The 20378-nt window shown below is 45.1% G+C and overlaps 2 protein-coding genes across 2 annotated transcripts; both read left to right on the forward strand.

Annotated features, from left to right (window-relative positions):
• Positions 1-1565: 1565 nt before the first annotated feature.
• LOC144474404 (paramyosin, long form) lies at positions 1566-19783 on the forward strand. The gene is made up of 16 exons (XM_078189218.1): positions 1566-1965; positions 3246-3302; positions 5602-5688; positions 5775-5941; positions 9909-10146; positions 10300-10419; positions 10795-10944; positions 11044-11190; positions 11312-11528; positions 11643-11770; positions 11881-11993; positions 17253-17448; positions 17532-17660; positions 18065-18436; positions 18564-19021; positions 19110-19783. The coding sequence occupies exons 1-15, from the start codon at positions 1852-1854 to the stop codon at positions 18954-18956; spliced, it is 2628 nt and encodes an 875-aa protein (XP_078045344.1). The 5' UTR covers positions 1566-1851; the 3' UTR covers positions 18957-19021; positions 19110-19783.
• On the forward strand, positions 13400-17238 carry LOC144474410 (paramyosin, short form). Its single transcript, XM_078189228.1, has 2 exons — positions 13400-14038; positions 15815-17238. Exons 1-2 carry the CDS (start codon positions 13721-13723, stop codon positions 16370-16372), a joined length of 876 nt encoding a protein of 291 aa, XP_078045354.1. The 5' UTR covers positions 13400-13720; the 3' UTR covers positions 16373-17238.
• Positions 19784-20378: the final 595 nt, after the last annotated feature.

Genomic DNA, 20378 nt, shown 5'->3' on the forward strand with positions numbered 1-20378 from the left:
ATACTAGGTGTCCTTTAAATAGGGACAGAGGGCCCCTTACAGTTCAAATCGCAGATTAAACAACGTCTGCAATTTCTACCTCTTTTTGCGATGTTTTCTCAAAAGAAAATATTCTTCGCGAATTCGAAAGAATTCGTTCTAAAAACAATTTTAACGAGACGTCAAGTGTTGAGAGCTGCATGATCAATGGCATCGCGTACTGATTTCATTTAGTGGAACGAATTTCCGTGGTATGGACAAGCAATTGTGCGTTACGCTGGACGATAATAAATTATGTTCCCGACGCGGTGATTCTACGCTCGGAAATAGTCGCAGATGATTCGGCGGTTCTAAAAACGCTTTTGGCTCCGATATGACACCGGCCCGGTGACGTCTCGCGATTGTTACACTTTTTAGCGATCGCGTCCGCGTCGCCGGGTATCGGTATTCGAGTGAGTCAACGACTCCTCTGATCGATGCCCGATCTATGCGAAGTGATGACCCTGTAGCTTTTCAAGTACGTTATATCTAAATCGGTACGAGGAGCAACGCAGTTGCACGGCCGTGTCTTGGGCGAATAATTCTACGGCGAGAGGCGTGGGACGCCAGAGCGAATTCTAATTCTAATTGCCGAGAACTGTTCGGTCAATTTCGAGTCGGAATTGATTTTTGATCGTGACCCGTACACCTGTTGTGCGGTGCTTACACACCTCTGTTGCGTAAAGGCCAGATCACTTTCGCGAAGAACGTCTTATTTCGCGACAATATCGTCTATTATAATATATGGTTTACGGAGTTGCGCTAGTAATGGATTTGTTTTCGTATTTTCATATTTGATGCTAATTAATTTTCAGTTTTAGAAAATGTCGGTACCACTGTTTTTATATGTGAAAGAAAGACTTATAAATATGCGATTTGTCTTTGGAAGGGTGAAGAAGAAAATTATGAGTATTTACTTCGTCGCTTGCGCGATAGTCACCTCTATATGAAAAGACTATAACTGTGTTTTCTTTTTACCACTTGGAGCGACAATTAAGCTTGCCCGTCGTTTTGTAATATAAAAATGGTATCGATATCCTGTCTGGAATATTCTGTCATGGTTGCAAGAAATCGTTGAATTTATCAACTGAAAATACAATGAATGAATATACAAATTAAAATGATGTCTAAACGCAAGATGTGTCTAGAAACGAGATCCTCTTGACAAACTTCAATTAATATTAGCAAATGAAGTAATTCGTCATTCGGACGGTTTCGGTTGACCCGGCAGCGTCGCGGAAAATGGATCACCGATTCAACGTTTGCAGAATATGAAATATCGCGGATGCTCGATCCGTTTGAAGGCGATCCAACGAAGGGATTACCGCGATCGAGCCTGTAGATCGGATCGAGGAGGGTGGCAGGTGCGTCTAGGAAACGTGGGCGTCCTCGGGGCGACGGTGGTCGTCGGCTGGTGGTTCCCGTCGACGGTAGAGGAGGACGAGGAACAACGAGGATGACGAGTCGCCGCGGCCGCGTGTTCCTGGTGGGGGCCAGCGATCCATCGCGCAGGCGCGCGACCGTCATTTTGACGAAGCCATGGAGCCGCCGGCGCGCCATACGAACGACGACGGGTCGCGCACTACGAGTAGGGCGCTGGTCGGCTCCGAAACCTCGAAGAAGAGAAGGAAGAAGAAGAAGACAAGAAGAAGGTGGAGGAGGAAGTGGCAGCTGACTACGACGATTTAAATCAAGACGACTTAACTTAGCACCAGCCAGTGCATCGAGGTGTAAACCGAAGGTTTACCGAACAACCCGAGGAGTCACGAATCTCGGCCGAAGACGGGACGGAACGTAGGTTCATCGAGGACGCAAGCGAACTAAGCGGACAGGATGTCTTCAGCGATCGCTAAAGCTTCCAAATACACGTACCGCTCCACCGGCGAAGGTACCGCCAACGTTAGCATCGAATACAGCGCTGACCTGACCGCTCTCTCTAGGCTGGAGGTAGGTTGCCCTGAAAAACGGATCGTTTCTCTCCCCGTTCTCTATCGTTGCAATGAACGCTTCCTCACGATATTGCTCCGTTTCTCTCGAACAAATCACACGATTTTGAAAATCATTCGCTTCGAATTTAACCAAATATTTTCAGCATGGGGTTTGGGTTTCTAGTACATTAGAGAAACGGAGCAGTATTGTGGTCGATTTTTACGGTATTGATAAGATTCATAGGATCCCAGGGAACTCGATTTCTCAGGCCGCTAAAATCGAAAAGGGAACAGGAGTTCGTCGTTGAAAAAGAACGCTGCAGTTTCACCGACAAGCGAGTACAGGAATACTGGATGAAGAACTATGATAACTTGAACGAGATGCTAGATCGGCAAAGAGAGTGCAAGATGTATAAAATGCGAAATAAAAAATGATGTTGAATACGAGAGTATTGAAAGAAAATCCTGGTATCTCGAAATGGAAGACGAGCGCTAAGATTTCGAAAGAAGAGGCATCCGATCAAGGGGACGCGGTTTTTGATGAAGAACGAAAAGACGCAGAACGTCGCTTGAAATAAAAAGGATTGAGCTCCGTTCGGTTCTTCCGGAGCAGCTTCCAAAGAGAAGGGAGATCGGTAGTGATTGTCGCTGGTGAACTCGGGTAACGTAGATCAGTGACCGATTTCGCGGTGGGGACAGTGTAACGGGAGAAAGTTCAGTGACCATAAGGGATATTAGTGCCAACCCTGACGAGGAAAGTGCCGTAGACGGTTCCGTGGCTATCGGATTGCTCGTGTACGAAAATAGTCGTGAATATCGGTCTCAAACGACGATCGTGCCGGGACACACCGGAGTGACATCTTCGAGGCGCTCGCGAAACGCTCGTGAGAAGACGGCGTGCCCGACGTCCGTCGATGTCCGCCGATATCCGTCGATAACGACCAATCCTCGGAACCCATCTGCGACCCCGAGGAACATGGAAACGTGCATTCGCCTCTCCTCTCGCTCCAAGTAAGATTGTCCTTTCTCGCCGGTCCGCCGAGGCCGCGGGTGAACGAGTGCACGTTCCCCCGTCCCGTTCAAAACGACCCGAATGGACACGGTCGCAGAGAAAGAAAGAGAGAGAGAGAGAGAAAACACTCCTGTTCCCTCGAGGACAAGCCCGTACAGAGGCCGTCCGTCTTTCTGAAATACCGGGCGTCCGCTGTTGGATATTTTCGTCGGCCGATTACGTAAAGCACCGGCTCGCCGTAACGAGCCCCGTGGCACGCTCTAATCCTTTCATGCCTCTCGTTTCAGGACAAAATCCGCCTGCTGCAGGATGACCTGGAGTCCGAGAGGGAACTGCGTCAGAGGGTGAGTTCCGCGAATGCTGCTTTTCTTTCCTTCCCTCCCTAGCCCCTCGCTTCGTTTCGTAACCACCGCTGCAAGCTCCTATTCGAACGATTTTTATTCAGCCGCCGTGTCCGCGATCCTCTCCAGTCCCTCTAGAATTTCGGAGATCTTTGTCGAGCGGAAGCTACGCCGTAGTATTCCGAGGATAGTGCGAGTCGCTCGAGAGAGGAGGGTCGGAATCGGGACGCGGCTTAGGAACGGAGATAAAAATATCGGGGCCGCGGGGCGATAAACGTCAACTCGGAGGACTTTATGTAATGTCGGTATTGTGAATTTTCAAGCTGATACGAAAAAGAAAGCGAGAACGGTCTGCTCCATCATAGAGTGGGGAGCAGTAGGTCGAAATGTCCAGCTCACGACTCGCGTCTATTTTTGGGGATGCGCACCTCTTCAGCGAACGAACTCGCATTCCTTTTTCGTGTTCGTGTCCCGTGCGATGCCTATCGTTCGAAGAATAGTTTTTTCGCGATAATCGTTCTCCACGTGGACGCGGGATGTTTCGATTTTTGTGCTAATTCGGCCCGATTATCGCGCGTACAATTTGGCCGCGCGGTTTACTGGTTCGTCGAGCTGGGACCGGTCGAGACAAATTCCAGGAAAGTTTCGCGTAAATAGCGGGTTATGTTACGGGTAGCTTCTCCAGTTTCATTGTTCGTTAAAGTCTCGCTGAAATCACATTCATACGTAACGCTCCGCCGAGATACGTGACTTGAACGGGTGCCAGCGTTGTTCTTCTCTCGGTCGCAAAAACCTGGAAGTTATGATCGCGTTTAATACGTTTTACGAGATAAATTATCTTCCACGTCGTTTTTACATCGAGTAAACACGGCGGGGGTCCGAGTCCATATTACGTAATTTCACCAATTCCTTTTTCTAGAGCGAACCAATTGCTACATGCCTTTCTTATTTTTCTCTGAACGTCTACTTAACCTGCGCAGTTGCACAAACTGCCCCATTTTCATCTCAGAGCGCACATTGTAAAACAATGTACGAAGGTGCGAACCCTGTTATGTCATGCTATAAACTTTACAACCCATATTTATTAGTTTCAAGTGCACGCGAGTACTTATCCGAAACACATTTCGAATTTATCGCCTGTCATTTCCAGTTCGTGAAATGTCTGACCGCTCGCTTACTCATTCCACTTATACTGTTTCCGTCCGTTGCACGACGATTTGTAGTCCATTAATAATAAATATCGAGCTTCCGAACATTTCCAAATTTTTCAAAATTAATCCTTTGCTTATCAAACGAATGGCAATGTACCTTCAGCATTAAAACTTGTAAAACTTGGCTGATTATTGTAATTAATATTAAATCGTGTCGAGTAATGTCGATGGAGAGGTTCGAGCAATATTTACGCGATATGTTCGCGATTTCTGACGACAAGGCTGATTTAGGGAAACCGAATGTTCGAACGCAGCCGGTAAATAGAAGGCAGTATGGAGAACACGGTGGTTTCCGGAGAAGGAGGGACAGCTATGGCGATGTCGCGGGATTCTCTTTTCCCAATAAACGCCTCGTTTGTAATATGAATAAAGCTCCCGATATAGAGCCGGTTCGTCCGGAATTAGATCGTTCTATTCGCGGTACGAAGAAACCTGACGTCAAGCTTGCACCGAGCCGTTCGCGTCGTTCCTCGAGCCCTCTTTCCAAAACAATGCGACGCATCTCGATTACACTCGACACGCATCAACATGTTCCGACTGTGCTATACTATTGCACTACAATGACTCTGTTCGATAACTTCACTTAACAGCATACAGACTAGCCTGTGACTGGCGAAGTGCACGGTTCGGTTATCTAACCCGTGAGGATCGGCAACTGACGTACGCGAAACTCCTTTAACTTGAACAACTCGAACTAAACGTAATTCCCAAATGAAGCGTACGAATTACATCGGAATAATAACGCAAATTTACTTGTACGGGACACAATGGAATTTCGTGACACGACGTTAGTTCGTTGATTTATTATTACGAATTACTTTATTAACATGACCTAACGAAATGTTTGGTAGCTTTCCTCGACGATTAACTGCCTGATCCATGATTACAATTTTTCTGAAAATTATCTAGACTGCTGATCTTTGTGCAAATTTCTTCGAATTATGATAAAAATTTGTCTTTCCTTTTTTTATTTGTTTTTCGAATCATTTTCTTAGCCCGCGTTTACCATAATTGCACGAAGTCTGCAGTTTAGCGTTGTTGCGGTATATTATTGTGTTAATTATTTCTTGATGCACCACGTGCTTTTGCAGATCGAACGCGAGCGCGCCGACTTGAGCGTGCAGGTGATCCAGCTGTCCGAACGTCTCGAAGAGGCAGAGGGTGGTGCTGAATCTCAGGTAACCCCAGGCATTTATTAGGCTAAATTACGACCGCTGGAATAATTCGATCTATTAACTTTGTCTTTTGTTTTGGAACCGCATAGTTTGAGATCAACAAGAAAAGGGACACGGAACTGGCCAAGCTGCGCAAACTACTCGAAGATGTACATCTCGAGAGCGAGGAGACCGCACACCTTCTGCGCAAGAAACACCAAGAGGTCGTCGTCGATTTCCAAGACCAGATCGACCAACTTTCGAAAGCGCGCGCAAGGTTAGTATCGCAAAACTGATTCGAACGGAAGTCGAAATTTTTATTCTACTGAACACGTTTCTGTGCACGCGACGTTGCCAGGACAAAAGTAAGTACACGTCGTTTTAGAAGTAATATGACTACTAAAAATTTAATACCAACTCTGGTACACACACACATATACACATGTACTTGTCACTTATCTGGTAGATCGTTTCTTTCCATTACCGCGTGAATTCGATATCGATGGACAAATTAAGCTGGCCAAAACGAGGTCTATAATTATTCTCGAGATCATATTCTATCCCGAAGCGCTTCTCTAATTATATCTCGAAACGGCATAATCGCTCCACCTTCTGAGATCGCTCTTCGAATCGGATGAAGATTAGACGGTGCCGTCGAAATTCCACTATCTGAAGTTCCGCTATTTTTAACGATCTATTTTCCGCACTGACCGTCGATGGAAACGCGGCGGTTCGCAGCGGTCGGCACCCGAATCTCCTCCGAGTGATATTAAATTTAAGTATCAAAGCAAAGCGCCGATAACATGCTGTCGGAAGTGAACCTAAACACGCTCCGTTTCCCACACGAAATCCCAGCGCGGCGAACAAACGAATTCGGAACACCAATAAACCGTGGTTAATTATATACACCTGTGAAAATAAAATCGCTGCTGCGTCTCGCTCGCGGAACAAACCCCCCCCCTCTCCTGCTCTTTGAGGTCAAAGCGCGGGAACGTCAATAAACAGTTCGCCGGAAGTCCGAAGGTGTTTGAAGCTGCGCCGGGAGCGCGAAAGTCTTCTCCGCGAATCCCGAGGGGAAACGAGGAAAACAGGGAAAACAGGGGGGAAACCGGGATCGGGAAAACTTAAAGGGATGAACGAAGGGGGTGAATCACGGCGGCTCCGCGCCGTTAATTATAGTGGGCACCGTGGGGAACGAAAAGCATATTCGAAAATTGCGGGAATTATGCTCGACGATACTGGCCAACGGCCAAGCAACCAACTTACTCGCACCTGAAATACGCGTTTGACTCGTTCCCTCGGCTTTTCTAAACATAACCCGCGTCCTTTTCGACGTCCCGGCGCCCCGACGCGCGACGTCGCGCTACAAGGACGCATACACTTCGAAAATTCTTCGGCCTGTCATCGGGACGCAGTCTATTATCTAGTTGACTCTGTCAGCCTCGCTCTGAACCTTCCTCGCCCCGAAAATTACGTAATCCTGTTGCGTAAACACGAAACACGGGTCAAACAAAGGAACGGAATCCCCGAAACATTGCTGGTATTCCTTCGCAATCGATTCCCGAGTTTCCCTCCGTTTCACTTTCCATTATAGAAAAGTATTAGGTTGGAAACTATGAAACGGGCGGTTTTGTTTGGTCTGTATTCAGCTGCGACGCCCGTTTCATAGTTTCCAACCTAATTGAAATGAGAGTACAAATTCTAAGGTCGAAAGTATCGTATAGCACTCATTGAACTCCTCAATTATTTCTTACCACCGCAATTCATTCGATTTTCTTCGTCTAGAAAATATCGATAAAATGATCTTATGCCTGTGTCAATGGCTATTGTTCATTAGGAATGTAATTAAAATTCCAAAAATTCGCTGGATAGATTTTTGTCCATTTGAAACGTGTCCTCTGCTAATTACATGATAATTTCGAGTTTTCTATAAATTACAATTTTTCGCTCCCAGCGTAATGCTAATGGCGAATCAAGAATTCTCTGTTGAAATCGGATCCCGGGGGATTCCGTTCCAAGTGTACCTTTCAGCGGAGGCAATTACGACATTTATGCGTCAACGGTGTCGCTTCGAAGTAACAGTTAATTGCCTCTTAATATTTCAGCCGGCAAAATAGAACGGTGAGCGCGCGCGCGCCATAACGTCGGACGGCAATAATAAATGGAAGGTGTATTGCGACCAACAGTTCCGGGGTAGCGGCCAGAAAGTGAAAAGTCTTCCGTGACTTTTTATCGGACCCTTCGAGTCGCATTAGTCCAAACGAACGGGCGGCAAAAAAAAGTGTCGAGACGCGACGATTTCGCAGGGAAAATGTTTCCACCTGTTGGTCCAGAAAGATTGCCTTAAACGCTTTTCGAATAGACTTGTCGCACCATTCGAGCCGCCTTCGCCGCTTCCTCCGTTGCATTCCTCCCCCCCCCCCGCCCCCCCCCCCCCCCCCCTCCCCCCCCCCCCCTCTCCCCTCTCTCCCCCCCTCTCCCCTACCTTTTTCTTGCTCGCGCCTCTTTTATTTTTCCTTCCCATTTCTCCCCCTTTTCGCACCTACTTCGCGATCGCGTATGATTCACCTCAGCGTCGGCTATAACAATTTCTCTGGTCTTATGCGACCCCGTCGCCTGCAAGTCCGAGCACGAAATTGTCTAAACTTCGTCGACTACTTCTTCTTCAGTGACGCGCGAGCGCGCATTCTTTTTTCGTTTCCCGTAACCTACTTATCCACAAATTCTTCCGTCGTAGAGAACCGATTGCATAAATGTCGATTCTCTAAGTCCCGACGAAAAATCTACTCGTCGGTTTCATTGATAAGACAGAAATAATTCCGTGTCGTCGGGAATGAATTATTTGCGAAAGAGAAGAAAAATGAGAAGCAGCGGTATGCACGCGTTCCCGACCAATCTCCCCCGGGGTTCTCGCCTCTCCTTTTTCCTCGACCTCGTTTCCAAACTTTCAGCTTTCTCTTCACGATTCTCTTTTTATCGCGACGCCCCCTCCCGCGGCCCCTCCTGTCCCCCCTCTATCGTTCCGTCTCCGTTTCTCTCTCGGCCTCCCGTTTTTATTCTCCCAGTCTCTCCCTCCGCGTGCCGTTTTCCTCGCTCGCTACTCGCTCGGCTTATGACTATTTTTAACCGTGCGAGTCGCGCGGCAATCCTCAACCCCGTGTTACCGCGCCATATTAGTACAGGCGACTAGCCCGGATCCCCACTATCCCCGGAATCGGCCGACACCTTACACCCTCTGTTACGTGTAGGTGGACGATACGGAGAGGACACGATTTTCTCTACCCCTTCCCTACGACCACCGAGATGCTCGATAGATAACCACAGGATATTCAACCTTGCGACACTATTCTATTTCCTTCGATTTTATTCTGTTTACTTCAAGGAAATGTTTGCGTCGTTTCATTTTGTTAGGGCGTCGTATCCTTAGGCTATCCATAGGATGTGTCAAGGGACACGATTATAGGGTATCTATCGTCGATATTTATCGAGAACGCGTTCGATTTCGAGATAGCGTTTGTTCAACCATGTCGAATAGGAATATACTCTGAGTTCCGGTTTTTGAGAGGAAATGTATTTTCATACGTGAAACGGGATTATCATGGAACCGCCTTATCAATACTTGAAACATGAACGTCCAACGTGCTGGAGGCATACTGAATTCTTGCCGAAGCAAATAAAAAATGTACTGATGAATCACGCGAGGAAACGCTATGTAAAGCTATTTTTAAAAATGACAGTTTTCCGGTCGGATGTGCGCGATAACTCGAATCCTCGAATAGCCGCGTAAATTTTTGTTGACGCTTGAAAATTGTACTTATGCATTTATTCTTCGATACGCTAATGCGCATAAATTTTCATAAATATTAATAAATAATTATAATAAATTATAATATTATTATAATTATAATAAATTTTCATAATCTGTGCTAGAGGTAGCCCTCCCGCTTCATTCTAAAATTCTGCTGCACTATATAGTCGGTAGGAATGCGAGCATTCATCTTTAAATATAGAATCAGCTGGTCGGTTGATGAGAACAAAATAAATGCGTAAGTTTTTAGCGAAAATCATTGAAACGTTGCCAGGGAAATGGTACATAGTCGTGCAGAACGAATGTTGTAGATTGATGTCGAGACAAATACGTTCCGGTAAAGACGGAGGTACGGGGGGGGGGGGGGGGGTAGATTGTTTATAACGGAGACAGACGTAGAATGTGAATTTTTAATGGAACGATTCCAAACTTCCAGGGCTGACAAGGAAAAATCGAAATTCCAACAAGAAGTCTACGAACTCCTCGCTCAACTGGACAACGTTACCAAAGAAAAGTTGATGTCGATAAAGACGGTGGAGAAGCTCGAGATCCACGTAGCCGAGCTGAATGTGAAAATCGAGGAATTGAACCGTACTATCATTGACATTACCAACCACAAGACTAGGATCTCCCATGAAAACATTGAATTGACGAAGGAAGTGCAGGACTTGAAGGTAGATTATTTCTCTATTCACTGATTCGTACATTTAGAACCATTCTAATAGCTATGTATAAATACAGAAATATCAGTAATTTTACGCTATTTAAACATAGTATATGTTGGACTTGAACTATTTTTATTAATCCCAATTTATTCACGAACTTAGGTGTCCATTGAGAACGTTGTTTACCTGAGGACTCAGATCGCCGGACAGCTCGACGATGCTCGTCGTCGTCTCGAGGATGAAGAACGTCGCCGTTCATTGGTTGAGGCCTCTTTGCATCAGGTACGTTTCACCATAATTTGTTTCAACCCTTATCACTCGAGTGGCGTCTCTGAGGCGCCAATGAAAATCGTTATATCATTTCCAAAATAATTTTGACATTATTAAAGACCCTTCTATTTAAAAAATTGTTAAAAGCGTAACAGTTTTATGATTCACTAGACTCAATTTCATATTCATAAAGTGTACTAAGTTATATAAAATAGAAACGCAGCTGGTTAAAATAGCTATTTTAGATCCAGGCTTAAAATGGCCTGGAGTGCAAAGTGTTAAGAATTCTAAACTATCGTCGAAATTTGATACAAACATTTCCGAAAAGAACTTTAAACGACATCAAAGCGAATACTAAGAATTAACAAAAACAAACGTTATTAATAGGTTGAAACGGAATTGGAATCTGTGCGCATTCAATTGGAAGAAGAATCTGAAGCTCGTTTGGACATTGAACGTCAACTGGTTAAGGCTAATGGAGAAGTACAAGTATGGAGATCGAAATACGAAACCGAAGCCAACGCTCGCGCCGAAGAGGTACTTACATTTTCAAAGTGCATTAAATACGATATGATGAAACAATATTAAATCCGATTGGTATTAGCGCGACAATGACATCGTTATTCAATTTTCTAGGTAGAAGAACTTCGTCGCAAGTATGGTGCTCGCATCCAGGAACAAGAAGAACAAATCGAAACTCTGCTGGTTAAGATCAACAACCTTGAGAAACAGAAGTCACGCTTGCAATCCGAAGTTGAAGTTCTGATTATTGACTTGGAGAAGGTACGATTGGTCTTTAATTATGCGCACTTCGTTGTCGTGACATACCTGTGATCAATGTTATCTATGCGACTGTCGCAGACATTGAATGCAACCACTGAAACAATGAAATAAATAATTACAGGCCAATGGAACAGCTCGCGAGCTGCAGAAACGCGTGGAACAATTGGAGAAGATCAACGTCGAAATGAAAGCACGTCTGGAGGAAAGCATGGCGATGTATGAGCAGAGCCAGCGCGACCTCCGCAACAAGCAACAGGAACTCCAGCGCACCAACTGCGAACTCGACAAGACTCGCGAATTGAAGGACCAATTGGCACGAGAGAACAAGAAATTGGGAGGTAAATACAATCGATGCAAAATATTTCCGAGCTGATTTCGATGAATAGTTTTAGAGCACAGAAAATAGGGCAACGAGAGTACGCGTAATTAATTGTTCGATCGATTCCCTTCAGATGACCTAGGCGATGCCAAGAACCAACTGGCTGACATGAACCGCAGACTTCACGAGCTGGAACTCGAACTTCGTCGTTTGGAGAACGAACGCGAGGAGCTTGCAGCAGCCTACAAGGAAGCTGAAGCAGTAAGTACAATGAAAACATGTTGCCCAGCAATTCTACCAGGTTAAAAAGTTGAGTAAGGTAACTCTTGAACTAACTAAATGTTGAACTTGACGAAATTCGTGGTTTTCAGGGCCGCAAGATCGAAGAGCAACGCGCACAGAGATTGTCCGCCGAGTTGACACAACTTCGTCACGATTACGAGCGCCGCCTCAGCGAGAAGGACGAAGAAATTGAAATCATCCGGTGAGTAAAAATATTCGTTAATCCGAGGAAACTAAGGAAACACAGAACATAATAGTAGAAAGAGAGTACGAATTTTTAGTTGCTCGCAATCCGTGATGCAATCGATTTTATTTCCGGTACAACCACCGTGCGTTTCGCCAGCCTATTAATAAAACCCGTTTAATTTTGTCATCGATCAACGCGATCGATTAATCACCCTGATCGATTAATCAACCTGGGTGTTTTCCGATCTATCAGACGTTCAAGGGAATATCCTGTCGCGGTCTAATTATTTATTTATATTCGCGAGATGTACAACGATGGCTGCGCGCCAGAAACGAATCGTCGTCGACGCAGCGATCGAGCACGATGACTTTTGCTTGGCGCAGATTGGCTTCGGAACGGCCACGCTACGTAACACCGATCAGTCGATATATCGGTTATATCACTGTGAATGAGCTCCGAACAGAATGAATCAGAGGAAAAAATTAAGATCCTTATGAAACGACCTCGGATTTTTGTTGTTCTTCGCCTCTGATTCATAGACGATCGATATTCTAATCGCGTCGAGTTTCAAAATTAAATTAAGATTTGATTGTTAAGCACAGTCAATAATTTAGTCTTTAATAGAACGGTTATGATGTTTTATTGAGATAAAGTTAACACTCCGACAGAATTCAGAGATAATATTACAAGAATATTATGATTGCATAGTTGTGGAAGTAGAATAAGCTTTTTAAGATCAGACACCATGTTTCTTATAAACTGTGAACATATTAACGCATTGAGTTTATAAATACGTAAATTTAAATGCAAATATTAAGGAGTTCACAAATCAACGAATTTACTACGCAAGTATAGACAGAGAATTCCTAAAAATTTGAAATGATAACAAAAAGTAAAATTAACTACAGAGATGTTGAAAAGAATGAAGAACGTGAAGAAGACACAGAAGTTCGTGAAAAGCATCGTCGAAACTTTCGAAAGAAGAGATAAATAATAGCCGCAAGCTTCGCATACTATCGTCAAATGTATGACTGCATTGACACGTCTTGAGTCACGAATGAAACCGCGTGATGCCTATGCACACGTAGCGTACGAAGCTTCTATTAATAAGATCGAACAACCGCGATCCAATTATTATCGAGAGGTGCTGATTGGCCGTCCTCAATGTGGCAACCGCAAAAAAAAGCTACAAAAGATACCACCGCACTCGGTCGGCCCAATTTTTCGTGACCGTTCCATTGCAAGTGTCACCTCCGATCATCCGACTATGAGAAATTCGTAAGTAGCAAAGTGTCGGACCAGCGAACACCGGTTCCTCTCCGCGGACCATTGAAAACAATCGTTTCTATTCAAGGTAAGAGTTGGATAACGAAAATTAAAAAAAAACGCACGCAGACGAACGAAATAGAAATCATCCGAATCAACGTTCCCGAAACGATTTAATCTGGATTAAGGTCGAAGGAAAACCTGCGATCCATGTTCTTTATCGAACACATCGACAGCTGCTGATCTCAGAAGCGAAGAATTATTAAGCTTCGGAAGCAAGAGTTCCAAATCTCGTAAGATTCCCTGCTCAGAATCAAAAGAAACAAAACGGTGTCGGTCATTCCTCGAATCACAGTCTCTATTTTAAAAAATCATCGAAGTCAAGAAGAAAAAGAAGAAGAACAGAGAGAAGCGAGTCGATCCGATCTCTTCCTTCCTGAGGAAGAGGATTCTTCAGGTTCAGAATCACAATAAAAATGGCACTCCCTCCGTTGTACGTTCCCTCGGAGCCTAAATGGAAACACTGGCCCACCTACATCTACGACACGAATTACAAATACGGAATCAACTTCTACCAGCCGATGATCGACTACATCGACAGAAAAGGAAGAACGTCGACGACTTCTTATCGTGATTATCGCAGTCCGTCGAGATCGGAGATGCCGGAGTTGCCATGGACCGACGGCAGACTTCTGTGGGGGGAAAGACCCGTGGAACCGTACTCGCGACGCGAGCTCATCCAACACGCGGTCGACGCCGAAGATCAGGCCAGGGAGCACCTGCGGCAGTTCAAGGTACGCATAAACGAAACCGGACTGGTCGCGAGGGGGACGAAGCAAGCGCGGGAAACGCGATCGGCCCAATTTGTTAGGCGCCGCGCGACTCGGCGACTGCCTGACCTTTTCGCTTTCTAAATTTGGTGCTGCGGAAGTCGCTGCAACGCACCTGGGTCGAACATGCGTGCCCTCGTGGCGCTTCACTTTAGCTAGCGAGTCGACGCAGGGATGGCTGCGATCAGGGATGTCATGGCTACTGGGAGGCGACAGTGAGTTTTCGGTGCATGTTCATTTCCCTGATAGGGTATTTCTCGTTCAAGTTCATTACTCGATATTTTACATTTATACTGGCAGATTTAAAATAACTATGATACGAAAAGAGATCAAACGAAGCTGGAAAACTAAACTAAATTCTTCATTTTTTTTCACAAATGGATTCTTAATTCCAATATATTACTGTAAATGGCATGATAGTATCGATACTACCTACCCAGTTTGCATACCAGTTGTTACCCCACCGTATTATTCCTTAATTGACATTAATGATCGGAAAGTAAATCGTCGGTGTCAGAAATGCATCTGAGGCAAGATGAAAGAAGGAAGATAACAGCCAAGGTATTTTCGATTGCAAAAGTTTACATTGAACGCCGAGATTTGTGGCTTTGTTATGACAAGCAAATAAATCTTGCAATTACCGATGCTATGCGCAGTCTTACTTAAAATAGAGTCTGCAATCCCTTGACGCGTTTCACCGAAAATTATTGTTGTACGATCTGTCGATACCCTCGCGTTGGCTCTGAGAACATCTAAAATAAACGATGACGCACGCAGACGGTAACAACACAACAGGTTTCGAAATATCAAAGATATTAAGAACTGTAACTCCTTCGACAAAGCAATTCAATTTTGCGATTGTCTTCTTTCGAGTTTCGTACTTCATGATGGCCATGACTAGTATTAAAAAATTCATTTTATCAGCGACTGCCTTCTTCTTCGTACGTTCCTATTACAATTTTTATTTAGTACAAATATCCGCGGTCACAGAGAATTTTTTTTTTCATAAAGATACTATTGATTGGTCGTAAATTTGCGACCAATCGTGAGTAACATCTCGAGACAGCAGAATAACGTGATTGAAAAAAATGATTATATCAGATTCTATAGACCGCGTGATTCCATTAGGAAAGCTTTCGGTTCGCTAGCTCCCCCCTATCAGCCGAGATTAATTTAAGACCGGCTAGTGTGCACAGCGTCGGTTGCCAGTGCGGAAAGTCCGCTTCTCGAAATTGACCGGCCGCGTGGAAAGCGGAAATTCCTTATCTCCGATTGTTATTAATAACATCGGCCACCTGCCATAGTGACAATCCGAGATCGCCGAACGAGGACAATAAAAATATCGCGGAAGCGGGACCAGCACCCCTGTTGGCAGCCAATTATTCGGACCATTCGTCGTAGAACCGATCGCGGCCGACGTTTGCCAAATCGCGACGGTGGCGAGTATGCAGATGAAAAATCCATCTCGCTCGGCCGGGGATGTTGGTTAGCTTGGTGGCTCGGATTGGCAGTCGGTTTCGCCAGTCTCTAGAGAGAGAGTCGATCGAGTGCTTCGGCCACTTTCGAATTCTGGACCGCCGCGGCTAAGTTTAGTCTCAGCTCGGACGCAGCCGACCCGTTCTCGCGCCTCCGCCGAAGCGTACTCGCGAAAGACAGCTTTCCCTCTCGCGCGCCAGTCGGTCCGCGTTTCGAAGCAGCCCGCGCCCGAGGCCGTGTTTCACCCCGTGTTTCGTTCCGAAGGTAGCGAATCGGTCGGACTTCAGTTTGTCGAAGACAGCGCAGGCCAGCCACGTGACCAGAGAAGTGTTGCCGGGTCGGTTGGAGGCGATCAGGATAAGCCCGTGGAGTTTGTTCGTGGAGAGCGCGCGCGTTAGGAGCGAAGCTAGACAGCTGCAGCGTAAAATGGCGGAGATCGATCTACAGTGCTTGAGAGACATGCAGGCGTTGACCGAGGCACGGACCACCCTCGATCAGGCGAAAACCCTGCGCGGCAAGTCCGCGAAAGCGATCGAGATCCAGCTAAGAGCGGAGGCGATGGCGAACCTGAACAAGAGCCAGCAGCTCGCCGACCTCAGGAAAGCTCAGCTGCTCGACCAAGCGATATTCGAGGGCAGGGAGCAGCTCAGACTGTCCCGCGAGCTCACGAGAAATCTCATTGACGAGGATAGACTGACCGCACCGTTGGACTGCCTGAGCAGGGAACTGAAAGGATACGAGCAGAAATCCGCCAACTATTATGTGAACAAGAGGTACCGAGACACAACGAGACCGAGACGGTTGTACGGATGCCTGGGATAGGGACCTTTCCATTGGACGCGAATGCTCTTGTAGATAAGCCTTGTAGTTACTGTGGGTAAGATCTATGTGACACGGAGCGACGAGGATGAACAATAAATGAGAGACTTTCGATATTGAATCCGACTGGTTTGATTCCCGGGGATACGTGAATCCGATAGATTGCGTTCGTTGAATGTCGAGGCTGGCAGAAACGATCGCGTGTCTATCCGGGTTCCTATTTCATCAAATTTTTTAAACGTTTCACGGCTGTTTGGAGCAGCTACGATTTCGTACTCTCAAAAATCTAGACGAGTATCGTAGTTAGGCTAAGTGACGAGCATCAATCCTTTCTTACGTCTCCTTTGTGCAATCATAACATGTCACGAGATAACTTTAATCGATAACAAAGATGACGTATATTCTACGCAGAATTTTTCTTGCAACGAGTGGCAAGGCGAAGAAGTGAACGGGGAAAGGTTTCGTCGTTATACATTTTGTCTATATATTAACCGCGCCATTTAAACAAACGCGAGACCTGTTCCTCCGACTTTTCGTTTACCAATTCCTGGGAGCTCAATTCTGCAAAGTGTTAACGCACTAAAACACTAAGCTACACTCTACGAAGATAGCTTCTCTCTTACGAGTTTTAACAGACAAAGAACTCGACAAATGTCCATTGTCTCTCAGAAATAGAGTAGAAATTTCAGATAGAGTAACAGAATCAACGAGTATGTAAATCCACTGATAACAATTCCTGTTTTCTACCTCCCTCCCTCCCTCCCTCCTTCCTGACATCCTGACCGCACCTTGCCTGGAAAAGATTGAATATCCCGAGGTAAGGGAACCGAAGCAAAGAACTGATCGCGGTTTCGGTGTGTTTGCATGAAACGAAATAAATTAGCAAGCAGACCAGCATCGAGATCGAGCAGCTAAACGCCCGCGTGGTCGAGGCCGAGACGAAGCTGAAGACCGAAGTGCAGCGCGTGAAGAAGAAGATGCAGATCCAGATCACGGAGTTGGAGCTGACCCTCGACGTTGCCAACAAGAACAACATCGATCTGCAGAAGACCATCAAGAAGCAATCGCTCACCTTGACCGTAAGCGGACACGCGCGTTTATTCTGACAAGTGTTTTGGCAACATGTGCGCACCGAATCGTCAGTGTCTCGTATTATTTGCAGGAACTGCAAGCCCACTATGACGAGGTGCAACGCCAACTGCAAGTGACTCTGGACCAACTGGGCATCAGTCAACGACGCCTCCAATCGTTGACGGCCGAGCTCGAGGAAGTGCGCGGCAATTACGAATCTGTAAGTAAATAGAGGCGTCATCGACGAAAATACGATAGCAGTGTGTTACTCTAAGTGTTGGCGAAACTAGGCTTCCCCAGAATCTCGATATGAAGAGTGCAATGTCGATCCTAGATCCAAGTGGTCATTCTACTGCACTCGAAGGACTTCTCCTGCGTTACTAATTTTGTTTCTATTTAAAAATCTGCTAAAAATTGGAGAATGTGGAATTTTATTCGCAAAAAGAAAGTCAAAATCGAGAAAGAGTAGAAATCTTCAAGATTGGAAAAAACGTCAAAGAAATTTGTAGTTAAAATATCTTTGAGTGGGAATGCTTAATAACGAAAACTAACTTCGAGCCTGGAAGTCTAAATGGCTACTAAATCACTATATTCAAAGATTAATCAAACAATGTATTTTCTTAGGCCCTTCGTGCGAAGAGATCCGTCGAGCAGCAGTACGAGGAGTCGGTTAGCCGAATCAACGAACTGACCACCATCAACGTGAACCTCGCTTCATCGAAAGCGAAGATTGAGCAAGAATTGTCAACCTTGGCCGGCGATTACGAAGAAGTAACCAAGGAACTGAGAGTGAGCGACGAGAGATACCAGCGGGTGCAGAACGAACTGAAGCACACCGTGGAGATACTGCACGAGGAACAAGAGCGCATCGTGAAGATCGAGGCCATCAAGAAGTCGCTCGAGATCGAAGTGAAAAACTTGTCCGTGAGGCTGGAGGAAGTTGAAGCCAACGCTATCGTCGGAGGCAAACGCATCATCAGCAAACTTGAGGCTAGGGTAAGACGCACTTTACGGAATTCATGATTAATCCTTTTGCTTTTCACTGGAAAAGCTTTGGACCTTTTCAAAAATTTACGATAATTCAAATCAAGGGATTGCAACTAAGTGGTTCTAATGTTTGCAGATTCGCGACCTGGAACTCGAATTGGACGAGGAGAAGCGCCGACACTCCGAAACGGTGAAGATCCTCCGCAAGAAGGAGCGCAACATCAAGGAGGTGATGATCCAGGTTGAGGAAGACGCGAAGAACATCGCGCTGCTGCAGGAATCCCTTGACAAGGCCAGCCAGAAAGTGAGCATCTACAAGAGACAACTGCAGGAACAAGAGGGCATGTCCCAGCAGAGCGTGACCAGGGTCCGCCGATTCCAAAGGGAGCTGGAGGCTGCAGAGGACCGCGCTGACACCGCCGAGAGCAACTTGACTCTGATCCGCGCGAAACACCGTAGCTTCGTCACAACATCCACCGTGCCCGGTTCCCAGGTGTACCTCGTCCAGGAGACGAGGTCTGACCTGTAAAAACGCCATCGTCATCGACACCCACCCTTTGCCACTTCGAACGCCACCTCGTCGTCTTTAGAAACGTACGTAGCTAACTTATTGCGCGCAACATCGATTATTCATTGTTCCGAAAGTCAGGCGAATGATATGCGAAATATTTTCGTATTTTAGGCGTAACGAGAAACCGACGAAAAAAAAAGGAAGAGCCCCGATACATCATCGTAAGTCAGAAGGGCCGGAAAAGAGAGTTTCCAACGGGCCGCACCGCGAACACCGCGTAGCTAGAGGATTAAGGAAACTGTATCACATCATTATTCATCCGTGACAGCGCCCGACGACCCGTCGTAAATTCGAATGCTCGGCCAACGAGACGCGGTACCCGTCACTACGACTTCAATGAAACCTGCAAAAGCAAAGGCAAATGAAACGCGAAGACAACAATAAAAAATATCATCGAAAAGAAATCATCGTCGCTATTCGAACGTTTAAAAAAGAAAAGAAAATTCAACGCATATGTAATATGTACGCACCGAAAAAACAATCAAAATTTTATTCTATTTTCCTTCTATTGTATGTGCATATCATGACGCGTAAGGAGAGTAACAAAAGCATTCGAGAGATTAAACGAACAAAACAATGCAAACGCGAGAGACTCGTGATGTAGAACTGCTCCTTACGCTTTCTGATCGCGCGTGTCGCACTTGTATTTAAATGGATTAACTTTAATTCTACTTCTATTATTATATACATAGATAGGTACTATTGCCCATACACACAACTCTCACTGTACGACATACACAATAACCTGTGTCAACTTTAATTTAATAAATAAACTGAAACACGTACGTACGAATTCGGTGGAATAACGTTACCCAATCGGATAGGGCTAATAAAATCAATAAAAAATAGTAAAATTATAAATTTATAAAATAATAAATCCATTATGTATTATACAATGCTAATATTACCAAGCTTTGTTTGTAATTACATATTTACTCTATAGTAAATCCAATTTAAAAATTATCAAAATTGCATTCGAAGTTCAAAATATTGGAACTGCTTGTAGGGATATTTTGATTTTTCAAAATAAATTCGCGAATCTTTTTAAACCTAAGATATCCTATTGCAGTGGATACTTCCATCTCTAATTTAAGTTTAGTAACATCAAATTAGCCTTACAACAATATAAGCTAAAATCAACTTGAAATTTTCTTTTAAAATAAAAAATCATTATTATTTGAGGCAGCGGTTGGAATTTTTCGTGACACAATCAGTCACGATTCCTTTTAGTGTTCTTGTATTTTATATTTTCTAGTACCTTTATAATAAGGAAAGATAGTATGTTAACAAAAAAGATTATGTGTTTCAATCGTTTTTTAATTAAACGTGATTCTAGTACTTCTCCGACAGGAGGCACTACATATCAGTAGCGATAAGCGG

This window comes from Augochlora pura, chromosome 2, assembly GCF_028453695.1.
Source record: "Augochlora pura isolate Apur16 chromosome 2, APUR_v2.2.1, whole genome shotgun sequence".
NCBI classification, from domain to species: domain Eukaryota; kingdom Metazoa; phylum Arthropoda; class Insecta; order Hymenoptera; family Halictidae; genus Augochlora; species Augochlora pura.

Coding starts and splice junctions, on each gene's coding strand:
- LOC144474404 (XM_078189218.1), top strand. CDS start 1,852: ATGTCTTCAGCGATCGCTAAAGCTTCCAAATACACGTACCGCTCCACC. Junction 5,942..9,908: donor CTTTCGAAAGCGCGCGCAAG/GTTAGTATCGCA, acceptor CCAAACTTCCAG/GGCTGACAAGGAAAAATCGA. Junction 17,661..18,064: donor TGCGCGGCAATTACGAATCT/GTAAGTAAATAG, acceptor GTATTTTCTTAG/GCCCTTCGTGCGAAGAGATC.
- LOC144474410 (XM_078189228.1), top strand. CDS start 13,721: ATGGCACTCCCTCCGTTGTACGTTCCCTCGGAGCCTAAATGGAAACAC. Junction 14,039..15,814: donor AGCACCTGCGGCAGTTCAAG/GTACGCATAAAC, acceptor TTCGTTCCGAAG/GTAGCGAATCGGTCGGACTT.